We start from the raw sequence: 14,467 nt of genomic DNA on the forward strand, positions 1-14,467 counted from the left end.
ACATCTGATGAGGGGTTTGTATACAAAATATGTAAATAACTTAAAAGACTGAACACCAGAAACAATCCGGTTAAAAAGTGGGCAGAAGACATGAACAGATATTTTCCCAAAGAAGACTTACAGATGGCCAATAGACACATGAAAAGATGCTCAACATCACTCATCTTGAGGGAAATATAAATCAAAACTCACACCTGTCAGACAGAATAACTAAAAATAGCAATACAAAAAACAACAGGTGTTGATAAAGATGTGGAGAAAGGGGAACCCTCTTGCACTGTTGTAAAGATGTGGAGAAAGGGGAATCCTTTTGCACTGTTGGTGGGAATGCAAACTAGTGTAGCCACTCTGGAAAATAGTATGGAGTTTCCTCAAAGGTAAAAGAAGAACTACCCCGCAAACCAGCAATCACACTCCTAGCTATTTGCCCAAAGAATACAAAAGGACTGATTGGAAGAGATACATGCACTCGATATTAACAGCAGCAGCAGCAACAAGAGCCAAACTATCTATGGAAAGACCCCGAGTGTCCATTGATGAGTGGGTAAGGAAGATGTGGTATATATAATGGATATTACTCAACCATCAAAAAAATGAAATTTGCTGTTACCGACAATGTGTATGGAGCTAGAGGGTATTGTCCTAAATGAAATATGTCAGAGAAAGACAAATACCATATGATTTCACTTGTAGGTGGAATTTAAGAAACAAAACAGATGAACCCAAGAAAAACAGACACAAACCAGGAGATAGTTAACTGTAGGAAACAAACTGAGGGTTGCTGGAGGGGAGGTGGGTAGGGGACTGACTAGGTGGAGGATGGGCATTAGAGAGGGCACTTATTCTGATGAGCACTGGGTGTTGTATGTAAGTGATGAATCACTAAATTCACCTGAAACCAATATTACACTGTATGTTAACCAACTGAAATTTAAATAAAAACTTGAAAAAATAAAAATAAAAATATCTACTGACTTTAGCAATCAATAATGGACCTCTGGAGTCCAGTTCTTCATGAACATTGGTTAAGTCTGAGCAATGATTAACTTCCATAGGTAAAATCCCTAATATGTACTCGATTTTTGTTGTCCTTGATTTCTCATCAAAAAGCGCAATATAGCTCTTTTAGAAATGGCTATCAAGAGTTACTTTTAAAAAAACCAAAAAATCAACTTTAGCAGTTGCCAATGACTCACCTTTATCAGGAGTGTTCAATATTTCTGACATTATCACTTGTCAACTTCTACCCAGACTGTTGTCTTGCCTGTAGTATTTGCTGTGCGGAAATAACTCACTATCTATATGTAATCAGCACAAAACAACCACGTCATACTTCCCTGGAGAGATTGAGTCCTGATTCAGTGATATTTGGAGAGAGAGATTCACTTCCCCAAAGAACTGAGGATCTTGGATTTGGGGAAGCTCTTGTAGGGGCTAGGGTGATGGGGACATGTCCCTTTTGCCATTGTGGCTAGCTCTGGCAAATGTGCAATGGTTTTCTCTCAGGGGTCTAGCCTTGGCTACTTCCTAAAAGACAACATGTCAAAATTAGTTATTTTTGAGTCTGTATTTGCATGTGTTTTGTAAATAATATGAACATGTGTGACATATTTGAAAGCTTTAGAATAATTAGCTGTTCCAGTCTCTAGTGGTTTTATTTTCTCAGATTTGTCACATGGTGTGGGTCCCTTAACAATTCTTATTCTACTTAAGGACAGGTGGCACTATGATATAGTGGAAAGAGCACCTTTTGGGGTAAAAAAGGATTTGGTTTCCCGTCCAAGTGTCCAATCCGTGCCTACCTCAGCCCCCTCCCCAAGTACACTATGGTTTTTAGACAGATCACCCAACTTTCCTGAATCTCCCATTTCCTCATCCAAAGTGACATCACATACCCTCGGCAGAGTCTCTGAAGTTGTGCATCCTCAGTGGTACGTTTTCTGAACCTCAGCCTCACTGATACTTGGGGCAGGATAATACTGTGTCATGGGGGTCTGACCTGTGCCTTGTGTAATGTTCAACAGCATCTCTCAACCACTAGATGCCACTAGATGCCCCTTTGTGACAACCAAAACTGACCCCTGCCCCTTGAGATCCACTCTAGTAAAAGTGACAACTTCAAAATCATACATAAAGGGAAGGTCGGAAATTGACACCTAGCTGCCTTGGAGTGTCCCAGAACTCTGCGAGGTGCTCCTACTCTGGCTTCACCGTCCTCCGAGGGGGTGTGTATCGCCCAGTTTACAGGTGAAGAAATGGAGCGGGAAGACAATGTGACCAGGTTGCAATGTTAATCAGAGCTTAGATCTGACTGACTCTAAAGCCTGTGTTCTATGGCAGTAGAGTGAATAACCTGAGCATTTACTCAGGTGTAAAAGTTGGTCAGCACTGTCAAAATACACTTTTATCATCATTGCAAATGCTTCATGAGAGGACTCAGAATCCTGTTTTTTGAAACTGTCTGTTGAATTCAACCATATTACAATTTGCTGTTTTTTTCACCAGGCTGTACATCACTTTGTAAACTCATGTTTATATGAAACACCAAAGCTTTTCTTGACCAAACACAGCCTCTTAATCCAGTATTTTCTATCCTTTCTTTCTTTCTTTCTTTCTTTTTAAAGATTTCTATTTATTTATTTGACAGAGAGAGCACAAGTAGGCAGAGCAGCAGGCAGAGGGGGAGGGAGAAGCAGACTCTCTGCTGAGCAGGGAGCCCGATGCAGGGCTCGATCCCAGGACTCTGCCCCTCCTCCCACTCCTTCTCTCAATCTCTCTCTCAAATAAATAAAAATCTTAAAAAAAAAAAAAAGAGAGAGAGAGAGAGAAATGGAGAGGGGACCAGGGATTAAGCAAAATATCAACGTATTAAAAAAAGTCAAGATGAGTATTGGTTCTTTTAGACAACTGCAGTTGTTTTTCATGCTTTTGTTAGGCTATTGCAATTATTCCTTAAAAAACATAACAAAACAAAAAACAAAAACCAAGTTTGCCCTTCCATTAAACTCCAGCCTGGAAACTGTGATTTGCAACACTGGCCCAACTTACATTGTCTCAGAGGCTTAAAAAACAAACAAACAAACGAAAAACCACTTGCCCTCAGAAGTTCTGATTTAATTGGTCTGGGATGGCACCTGGGCATCAGGATTTTTAAGCCTTTCCAGATGAGGCTAAGGTGCAGGCTCAAGAGCCACTGAGCTACTGTTGACTGGGTATGTGGCATCTTTCCGCCCTAAGAGTTTCTAAGTTTCATTTTCTGAGCATTGATACTCTGTTCTGCAAACTGACGAAGATGCTCATCCATCTCCCTTTTTCTGCATGCAGCTTTTCTCATGGGCTACGGATGTTCAGTTCTCACTTTGCAGGAGAGGAATTTGGGGATGGATGTGAGATGGTGGCTGCGCCTTTCCATAGGTCTGTGTATGTCATTTTCATGGCTTCTGTTTTCATCACTTAAGGCTTCAGTCATACTGAGAATGAACCCCTGTGCAGCCAACTGAATGAATGGTCATGGTTATTGGCACCAGTGCCTCTTGGGGGGCCCTTTCTTGCATCACCACCACCCCTCACCCCAGCATCGTCTGCCTGTTCTACTCCTACTCCATCCAGCCCAGAGATTTCCTACAAATGTGCTCTTTTTACATGCTTTTGTCTTCTATTACTAAAAATCAAATAAACCAAGCAGAGGGAATCAGGAAACAATCCCCTATGTACCCAGTCCTGGCTGCGGCTCAGCTGGGAATTGTACTGGATAATAAATTAAGTGCTTGCATAGCTTTTAAGTCAAACATACTGGAGGTTCCATTCTGGCTCCGATTTTTACAATCAGCATGGCTTTGGCATCGACCTGCCCAAACCAATTTCCTCTGTAAGCTCAGCTTTTCCTTCCACAAAGTGATTGTGAGGATTGAAGGAATTTATATGCAGGAAGTGCTTGGCAATTGGGGGACAGAGCCAGCACCGAGCACCCGGAAGGCTTGCCACACGGAGAGGAGGAAGTTGTTTCCTCTTTTCGCTAGTTTTCTTCTCCAATATCAGCATATACTGTTTACTCCTCAGTTGCTATCACTGCACACACACACAAACACATCAATATTTTAAAATTTCCTCTCTTTCATGTCTTTTGTAAAAAACGTGGCTCTTTAAATAAGACATAGGCAGTCAAAGCATGCCTGTCTTCCTGCTCAGGGAACAAACCAGCTGCTGTGTGATTCGTGGAAATTCAATCTATTTATTAATGCTGGGTGCCCAGGACTACCTCTTTGCTAACCACTTCCAGATTTGGGAATGTTCTAAAAGCCAGATGGTGCCCAAAAATGGCTCTTGGGAACCATGACTTTATAGTTCATAAGCAGAGGACAGTACTTTTCCAGCTGCAAAGATTTGTAAATTGTCCTGTTTACTAGCATTAAAAAAACAAAAAACAAAAAACAAAAAAACATCTAAAAGAGGAGGGTGCCTGGGTGGCTTAGTCGGTTAAATGTCTGACTCTTGATCTCACTTCAAATCTGGATCTCACGGTCATGAGTTCAGGGCTCACACTGGGGTCCTTGCCAGGAATGTGACCTACTTAAAAACAAAACAAAACGAAAGAAAAACCTCTGAAAGAGTTGCCTTAATAATATCCTTTTCCCAGGGGTGCCTGGGTGGCTCAGTGGGTTAAGCCTCTGCCTTCTGCTCAGGTCTTGATCCTGGGGTCCTGGGATTGAGCCCCGCATCGGGCACTCTGCTCAGCGGGGAGCCTGCTTCCTCCTTTCTCTCTCCGCCTGCCTCTCTGCCTACTTGTGATCTCTGTCTGTCAAATAAATAAATAAAATCTTTAAAAATAATATTCTTTTCTCTTAAACAACAACAACAAATACCAGAGTAGCATTCTTTTTTCTTTTCTTTCTTTTTTTTTTTTTTTTAAGTGCCCCTACCTTTTTACTTAGAAACATTAACAAAGCCTCTGCCTTCAGCTCAGGTCCTGATCTCAGGGTCCTGGGATCGAGCCCTGTATCAGGCTCTCTGCTCAGTAGAAAGCCTGCTTCCCTTCTTCTCTCTGCCTGCCTCTCTGCCTGCATATGATCTCTGTCTGTCAAATAAATAAATTAAAAAAGAAAGAAAGAAAGAAACGTTAACAGAATATTGCAGCAAACACTTGGCCAATTATGGCAACTCTCACCTGTCTCTTCTCCACATACCTTTCCAGAACAGGGACCTCCTCCTCCCAAACCACAAGTCCATTGCCACACCCAGGGTACCTCTCACTGGCACATCAGCATTATCAGGTCCACTTGTGCCTTCGATGTCCTTTACAGCTGTTTTTTAGAATCTGGGATATGATCAAGGAGTATACACTTCCTTTAGTTCCCATAATCCACCCAACTCTTTAAATGATGTCAATTAAGTTTTGTTCGAGAATGTTGGACATTTTGCCGCAATACTGTTCATAAGTGTTTGGCCAAAGGAGAGGTTTATTGAGGAATTAGAAGAATTAGAAATAATTAGACAGTACTTGTATTCACTTAGATCAACTGCATCTTTTTAAAAGCTTTGGGGGTGAGCTCACGGTTAGGGACAAAACACTCTTCCGTTAGTAGATAAGACACATCCAAGAGCAAACAGCCCTACTGCTTAACATCCACAAAAATCAAATCTAGACTAGCAGAGCTCCACTTTACAATTGTTGTGTTTCAGTGGGACAGAGGTTTGTGTCCTGCGGGTAGGGGCACTGCGGGTCCCTACATGTCCCCCACACAGCTGATGTGTTGAGGTCATGAGCGCTGCACCCTCAGGAGGGGGCACTGCCTTTGCGGTACTGATCAGGCTTTTCAGCTGTCAAGTGTGAGACACCCAACTTCAAGTGTGCTGGTTCAAAGAGAGAATTTATAGGAAGAATGATGGCATGTGATTAAAGAGCACTGAATAACCAGCATGTGGGTAACCTGGCATGACTCATCTTCCAGAACGCGTTACTGGCATGAGTACGGCACGCCCTTCTCTTCTGCCCTTGCTCTTGTCTGCTCCGTCTCCTGCACACATGCTTGCTCCCTGGGCAGAGTGGGAAGTCCCCCAGCAGCCAGGGCTGATACACACCTTCCTGTATCCTGGAGTTGGGGGGAGGGAGGACTTGTGATGGGCGCCCTCCTGGGGACCAAACTGCCCACAGCTGAGCTCTGTAAGAACATGACCACTTGCATTCAAGTCCTGTGTGGCAGGAGGAGCACTTCTCAGGACAGGAGCTGTTCTGGGAAGAATGAGGGATGCTTGACACACCCAGTTGCGGCATCTGCCAGCTCCTGGGGGCTGCCTGGGCTCTCCCCAGCAGCTCAGCGCATCTCTACAGCACCCTTGTGGGGCATGGAGGAAAGTGGCCAGGAAGTGATTCTTCAGTGTGTGGTGGCATTGAGGACATCCACCTGTCCCCAACTGTCCCAAAGTTGTGCACAGGAAGGATGGGTGGGCATGCTGAGAGGGAAGCAGGCAGTTCTTCCTTCTTTCCTGTCACTGGGAGTCACCACAAATAACCTAAGCAGCTCACGGATCCCTGTCTCTGAACTCAGCCCTGATGGTTTGCCCAAGAAGGCTCACCTCCCCTGAGACCTCAGCGCTCTCATCTGTCACTTCCACTCCTCTCCACCCTGCTGTGCTGCAGGCTCCCAGTGAACAGCAGGGACAGGGACAGGCTGACTGCCAGGTCTCTGACTTTGGTGTCATTCCTCAAAATGGAGCCCACAGGAGGAGACCAGGATGGAGGAGGAGGTGAGGAGGGCTGACTTCACCTTTGTGCATGGTGAGTTTGAAATACTTGCCAAGGACAGACCAGGGCTGAGAGCCAGTGAGGGGTAGGGGGTGGCTCCCAGCTGCGGGACTCAGGAGGGAGGGCTGAGCAGAAACAAACCACCAGTCCTCACAGAGGCGATGCCTCAGGCTTTGTGTGTAGATGAACAAGTGGACCATGCATGGAGCCAGGGGGAAGGGTGGGTGGTCGGAGGGTGGGGTGAGCAGGGCTACTGTGTCCTGTGAAAGAGTGTAGGGGGTGCGCAGGGCCCCTGGGAAGCCACAGGGGAAGCCACAGGTGCACAGGGGAAGCCACAGTGCTGCTCCAACATCCCCATGCCCTCCCCTTCTCCAACGGGAGGCTGATCATGGTCTTAAGGACCTTCTTCGACAAGCCCTGACTTCCCCAGGCAGCTACCAGAGACTAGCCTCAGATTGCTCCCACTGGTCGCCCAAACTGGTTAGGACATCCTGACCTCTCCCACACAAGGAGATGAGGATTTATTAGCTAATGTAAGAAATGATGCCCCCTGTCAAGGACATGGTCTGTGAAGGCTTCAGCCCGGAGTTGGTCCCAATGGTCTGTGAGACCTCTCTGCAGATTTCTTTCCAGGGACAATGGCAGCCCCCTGCCCCCATGAGACAAAGCTAAAGCAGGACTGGCCACATGTGGATTTCCGTGTCCAGTCCTGGTACTCCAAAGAGATCTTTGAGTCATGGACCTTTACAGTGTCTGTGAGAGGTAGAGTTTGAAGTCCACTCTTGGCTAAAACTCTGGATAGCATGCGAAGTCAGTTCTCGGCTGCAGCTGAGATTTGGGAGGGTCCCAGGGGGGAAATAGGTGGAGGCAATGGGGTGAGAACCGGGTGCCTCAAGATGGACAGAAGGGAGGACCAGGATGCCTGGAGGTTCTTTCTGGGTTTGATGCCAGTGGCTGAAACAAGTGCTTCTGATTTCCAGGGCCTGTTTGCTCAGTGGGACAAAGGACATACAGGTCCTGGAAGTAACTTAGGGTTCCGGTTTACTCCTCACTCTCCTAAGTCTACATGTGGGGGAGTGCTCTGCAAACACCATGTCCCCTGTTTCCTTAGACCCATTCACTCCAACTGCTCTGCTCTCAGAAATCACCAGGGAACCTTCTGGGGGCTAAGTCTGGAGACCTTTTGGGCCTCATCTCCTCTGGTGGCTCCGTAGCGCTCACGGTTCTCCATGTCTCGCTCCTCTTTCATGGGTCTGGAGGCCAGAGGTCTGAAATCCAGTTGGTGGCAGGTTCTCTCTCTCTCTAAGGGCTCTGTGAGGAGGATTCTTCCTTTCCTCTCCCAGTTTCTGGTGGCTCCAAGTGTCCATTGGTGTGTGGCCTCATGCTTCTTTTCCATGTCACCTCCCCCCCACCTTGTTCCCCTTTCTTCTGTTCTCTCCTTTGCCTCTCTCACAAGGACACTTGGGATGGCATTTAGGACCCATCCAAATAATCCAGGGTTATCTCCTCCTCTCCTGATACTGAGGTTAATCAGAACTGCAAAACTGCCGAACTTCTCAGTAAGGTCACATTCATGGGTTTTGGGGGATAGGAACTTGCTGGGTCTGGGCAGCCATCCCTCAGCCCACTACCGGGTCCCACAGTGGACAAGAAGAAATAGTGCCTATGTCTTCCTCACCACGTTTTCCTGTCTGTGTTTCACCAGAGAGAAATCTCCCACATAAAATGTGCTTGCTTTGTCGTTGTGTAGGAATATTAAGTGAATAATTAAAATTTGTAAGCCTTTAGTAATAGCTCTGATGGTCATAAAGAAGCACACAAATGACATCTTTCTTCATGAGAGTCACCACAACAGGAGGCAGAAGTGAAAGGGGAGGCTGGAAAATGTGTCTTGGGAAGGGGGTGTTGGGCATGATATATCCAACTGGCCAAATTATTGCAGACCAGCATCTAAACTATAGAATATTCTCTTTGGGACCTTATAACGGGGGGTGACGGGAGGACAGAGCCAGGTTTAACCTGATCAGATAGGACATGGGGTGGTTGGAGGGATGGAGGGTAGAGGCTGGCCTCAGAGAGGGGCCTGGGAGCAGTGAGGATTCAGGTAGGACAGAGTGGCTTTCAGGGTCTAGAAGAGTGATCCTGCCTCGGTGTCAAATCTCTGAGGCAGCCGACCAAGCGTCTAGGAGCTGTAGCTAGCCTCCCTTAAGCTCGTGGAGAAAAAACTGTGGTTCCTCTTTGTTGGGCCCCTACCTTCCACAGAGCAACCTTGAAAGGCAAACAAACTGTGCTCCAAGGCTTAGCCAAGTGGTATAGGCTAGGTTGTACCCAACAGAGGAGAGAAGACAGTGCCATCACTGTCTAATGCCACTGGTGAGAGACAGGGAGCCTGACTGGGCTTCACCACTCATGGTGGGTCACTCACACCAGAGTCCTCAGCTCACCAAAGTCCAGTGGTAAGATTTGGATAGGAGAAGGAAAGAGCTGGTCAAGCTCTGAGCCTGTCCTAGCCCCACCTCAGCTTCCTGGAGCAGTCCATCCAAGGGACTACTGGGCATCTCAGTTAGAAATAAAGTGGCACTTGCTTTCATCTTCCATTGTTCCTTGTTGTGCGTCTCTGTCTGGGATCTCACCAGAAGAAGGGGTTATTTGGCGGGGCAGATTTGGACTCCCCAGGGCCACTGTTCAGATGCCGGGCATCATAAGCCTCTCAAATTCTATCCAGTCTCATCTTTCCCACCAGCTGCCCAGCATAGCACATATGCCCTATAGTCCATGATGTCTCACACTGTCCTTTATGTACAAGGGAAATGGGACAGATGGAGGAATCCGGAGACTTCATCCCAAACGTGGCTCTTGCCACCTTCTTGCTTATGATCCTGAACAAATTACTCTCTGTTATAGACTGAGTGTTGGTAACACCCCCAAATCCATATGTTGAAGCTCTAATTGCCATGCGGTGGTGGTAGGAGGCGATGCCTTTGGGAGGTGATTAGCTTGAGATGGGGTCAGAGGTAAACAAACTCGCTCAACTGTCTTTAATCCAGCATTTCCCAAACTCATTCCTGCAAGGCCCTGGGGGTAATGCTGGGGTTGTCTCTGCTCCTGCTGTGGTGGGCAGCAGGGAGTTGAGAAAGCAGGCTTCTGGCTACAGAGGTAAGAGTGGGAAGGGGCAGAGGGAAGACCTGGGTCAGACAAAGGTCTGATGTTCTTCACTGCTTTGCCCCATCTTCTTCCAACAAGGCCAGACCAATTGGAAGTTGCACCTGGAGGTATCTGGAACCCTGCTTGGCATGATTTATAAGATGGGATTTGTTTTGAATGTTGCTGACTTCATATAATGGCATTATTTCCTCAAGGGATTAGTTAATGGAAGGAACACTGCCCTCAGCAAAACAGCATTAATGCAGAGCTCTCAATTTAAAATAGTACCAAGTAGGCAGGCTAGAACCCTGAGGATTAAACTCTAAATGTTATGGTCCAAAAATAAAGGATTAAAAATGAGTACTTCATTAAAATAAGGAGAAAGGTTTACATAAAGCAGGGTGGGAACAGTGGTCTGGCCAAGGTAGGATGGTTACTTAGGAGGCTCAAAGATTCAGAAACAGAAGGGCAAAGCCTGTGTGGGGAGCAAATTGTTCCCCCTTCCCTTTTCAGCAGTTGAGGATATTAAGGCTTACGGGATAAAGTAATAATATGCTCTGGCCCAGCAGCAAGCTGGTAACATAGCAGCCAGCAGGTCCTCTCTGTGCCTCTGGGGCCTGGAGAAAACCCAGGATTTAAACCCATGTCAGGAAGAAGGCAAGGAAGGAGGAAGGGAGGGAAGGGGAAGGGAAAAGCAGGCGGAGAGGCATAGTTTGACAGTCTGAGGCAGTGGGAATCCATTGTCTAGCCTTGTGTACCCAGCCCCCTTCTCTTCTCCAGGGGAAGCAGGGCCTTTGCATCACCATGGATCTAAGGGACCAGCCATTTTTAAAGGAACCACTCCCCAGACTTCACTTGGGTTGAGCCAAGGTAAGTGCTGACCCAAGATACGGCAGCAAATCTCTTTGCTAGGGATTTGAGGCTTGGAATGCAAGAGAACTTGAAGTCAGTCTCTCTGTGGAATTAGAGCTACTAATTAAACCCAGAGACCGCTGTGGCCATGTTTCCTGCAAGGAGGACAGAGCTGGTCTGCAGAGAAAAAGAGGAGAGTACCACAGGGACAAAGATAGAAGGTCAGTCCTGACGGGGTTGTTAAGTTCTCGGTCACCATTTTCCCCATGGTTCTATGAATCAATACATTTCTCATTTTGCCTAAGCTTGGATTATTTAATGGGGAACCAGGAGTCTTCCCTGATGTGAGCGTTTTCTACTGGCGTCAGCTGGAGTTACTGAGGTCTGGACTCCGGCGTGGCTGGGTCAGAAAAATGTCAGGGAACAAGCAGGCAACTTAGCCAGAAAGCAGAGCAACGTCTCCCTGGCAGCTACTGAAAATACAGAAACCTGTGGAATGCCCTTCATGGTGGGGGTGGGGGGAGAGGGGGCTCCTAAAAAGCACTCAGTGAGAATCCAACATTCTTGGCAAGGGTGAAATAAGGTAGAACGTCACAGGAGCCTTGGGGTGGGGGACAAGAGGAGTCTAGAAGTGAAAGAGAAGTAGGCGCAGGCTCACCTCTGGTGTTTGGGGGCAGGGCAAGAGTACAAATGGAGGCTCAGTCTTTAAAAGTTAAATATCAAGTTAACAAAGTGTTCATTAAAATCTTAACAGATGGTGAGTGTTCTTTCCTCCTACCTTGGCCATTCAGAAGGCCCCAGAAGGCCAGGATGGTTGTAGAATTTTTGTTCCATAGGGATGTGGCAATGCAGGGAGGGCAGCCTCTGGCTCCCAGCGCCCAGCTCACTCTCTTGCTCCCTCCACCCTTGGCTTCTTCCTGCACCATGACGGACATGTATGGGCACCCTCCCCCAACGCATGTCCACTGTGTGCGTGCACCCCAGCACATACCCGCCCCCTTTGCTGCCCTGCTGAGCTGGGACTGTGTGGGTCTCTCCATGAATGAACAAATCCCTGAGGACACGGCATGACTCTGGACACAGATTCAAGGTCATCTGGGCTGACATTTCCAGCTCCCAGGACCTGTAGCACAGTCCAGAGGTGGGACACTTCTCAGACCTGCACACTCTTTGCCCTTTGTGGGGGCGGGGGGGGGGCATGGCCACGACAATACCTCTCCTGCTCTTCTAAGAAGCCTGCTGCTCATGGACTGACCAAAGAGCAGGTGAGCCAGTACTGGACAGTACTGGACTGCAGGGTCGAGACCTCCTGTGTTTGCGGTACTCTGTACCTTGCTGCCCTCATTTGCAAAGTGATGGCTTTGAATTAGGGGTGGAGATTTAGAGCCCGGTGACTGGGGCCACCCTAAGGTTTGAAGTTTGAAAATTTCGGCTTGTGTGACTTTGCGCAAAAAACCCCATAATCTCTCTGAGGACCGTTTTCTCATCTCTAAAGCACGGATGCACCTTCCCTAGGCTGCTTCAGGGTTGAAGGACGCCCATGGAGAGATTGGCATAGCAAGTTGCTGTGACTGGCAGCTGCTTTTTTATTCTTTTTCTACTCCTGTCAGGGTCTCTGAGAGGGCTGAGAGCTTCCGAATAGCTGTTCTAGGACCACGCTTGGAAAGGAGAGGGCAATCGGCCTCCTGATTCTTTTCCCAGAGCCTGCTTTTCTCAGCTCGGATGGTCTACATTGTTGGTAGTTAAGAACATGGACTCTGGATTTTCTTTTGTCATTTACTTAACTCCTAGCCATCAGCCAGCCGTCTAACCTCTGGAGCCTCAGGTTCCTTGTTGGTGAAACGGGACACTAATAGTATCTACTCATAGAGGTTTATTAGGAATAAAGGAGATAATACATTCCAGCGATTAACCGTGGCTTGCCTGGTATAAGACAAACTTTTCAAAATTGTCGGTTTTTTCCCAGCAGCCTCCCTCTCCTGTCCGCTGCCCCATCCTACCGGCGGATGGCGGTGGTTGGTGATATCTGCGGTGTGTTGGAGCTGCAGCCCGTCGGCTCTGCGCTGGCTTCCCTCAATGAAATCTTGGCTTCCAAGGAAGGAACACCTCGAATCTGACTCGTTTGCTTCAATTCAAGGTCTAATTGCTTTGGGAGGAAGCCCACACTGGCCGAAATCACTCCTCGGTCTTTCTTCCTGGCCCCTGATGGCAACGCGGGCTCTCGCTCAGACATCTGGGTTAACTGGGAAAGAAGAACTTGCCAAGAAAATAGCAACCTGGTGCCTTCAGAGCGCAGACAGGGAAACTGCTGTGTGATCAGTGCTCCTGGGCAGCTTCACCTCCTTCTTGTTCCTTCGCGAGGAAATTTACGTTAAACAAATCCGAGCCAATAATAGACAAGTCTGGCTTCTCCCCGACAGCGGACACGCAGGCGACCTCGTGGCACCGGAGGGTCTGGTAGATGCTCGGCCACCCCGGCCCACATGTTCTCCTGGAAGGCGGGTTCCAGTCCAGCGGCAGCCTGGAGGGAAAGAACCAGGTGAGCGTGCAGATTCCTCAGCCCTCTGCTGCCTCCTGCTGAAATGGAAGTCCCCTGCTCAGCCCGGTGGTCCTTGCCATCATCCTACGGCTTCCATTAGCAATACCAGGGGCAGGTTGGTCTCTTCCACTCACCCCTCTATCCACCCTCCGCAGCAGCTCATCTCCCTCCTGTTTATTTCTCAACACCTTGGAAAGCCACCAACTCCCATCTCTCAGAATCCTTTCATAGTCAAGTCCTTGTCATGGTCGCCCCCTCCCCCACCCCAGACTCCGAGCCATTCGCACAACACACCCTGTGCCATATTAGCCATTGTGAACGACAGGTAGTTGTGTAGCATTAAGTCCATTCACACTGTTGTGCAAACATCGCCTCCGTTCATATCTGGAACTCTTTGCATCTTGTAAAATGGAAACTCGATCCCCCATTACACTACAACTCCCTGTTCCCCTCTCCCCCCAGCCCCCTGGCCATGGCCTCTCTGTCTCTCTGAGCCTGACTCCTCCTAGTTTCTCTCGGGATTCATCCTTTTGCCTCTGGCTTATTTCACTCAGTTTAATGTCCTTGTAGTCATCCAGGCTGTAGCCGCTCTTCCTTCTCTAAAGGTTCCCTTGCAAATGTCTATGTCCTATTCAACTTACAGGTCTGGGTACGAATCATTCTTCCAGGAAGCCTGCACTACTGTTTCCACGATGCTTTGCACCCCTTCTGTCAGAGGACAGCCAAGCGGCGAAGGGCTAGAGCCTGGAGACAAGCCCCCTGTTTCCCCGAGTGTGAACTCCTTCGGGTCACAGACTCTTCTATTCTCACCGCGCCCAACCGAGAGCAGTGTAAGTGCCCTGAAAGTATCCATGTACAATTTCTGGCAAAAGTCTTGAGACCAAGCCTGAATGTTCTGCATCTATCAGGGATAGGAGGTATACTTGCCTACCCTTCCCTAGAGCAGCATTTGTCTCTGTGGTGCCCTTCTCTGTTTCCTGGCTTCCGTGGCCTCTGTCAGTAGCCCCCCCCCCCCCAATGTCTCTGAGAGTCCAAGGGTTTCCTCTCCCTCCCTCTGTTCCATGCATGGTCACTGAGTCACCCACTCACCTTCCTGGTAAAGGGTCTCTTCCCAGTCTGCGGCTCCCAGACTTGCTTCACCCCACACAGCCCGGAAAGCCCCTACTCCTGGCCACTTGCTCACCCCTTTC

At 48.0% G+C, this 14,467-nt stretch overlaps 1 protein-coding gene across 1 annotated transcript in view; it reads right to left on the bottom strand.

Moving 5' to 3' along the window:
• Positions 1–13,054: 13,054 nt before the first annotated feature.
• LOC131813634 (WD repeat-containing protein on Y chromosome-like) overlaps positions 13,055–14,467 on the bottom strand; it is a 41,229-nt gene continuing 39,816 nt past the window's right edge. Inside the window, exon 18 of the mRNA XM_059143995.1 lies at positions 13,055–13,259. Coding sequence (XP_058999978.1) covers positions 13,055–13,259 — 205 coding nt within the window. The remainder of the gene's footprint in view (positions 13,260–14,467) is intronic.

The sequence above is a fragment of the Mustela lutreola genome, chromosome 13, assembly GCF_030435805.1.
Source record: "Mustela lutreola isolate mMusLut2 chromosome 13, mMusLut2.pri, whole genome shotgun sequence".
NCBI classification, from domain to species: domain Eukaryota; kingdom Metazoa; phylum Chordata; class Mammalia; order Carnivora; family Mustelidae; genus Mustela; species Mustela lutreola.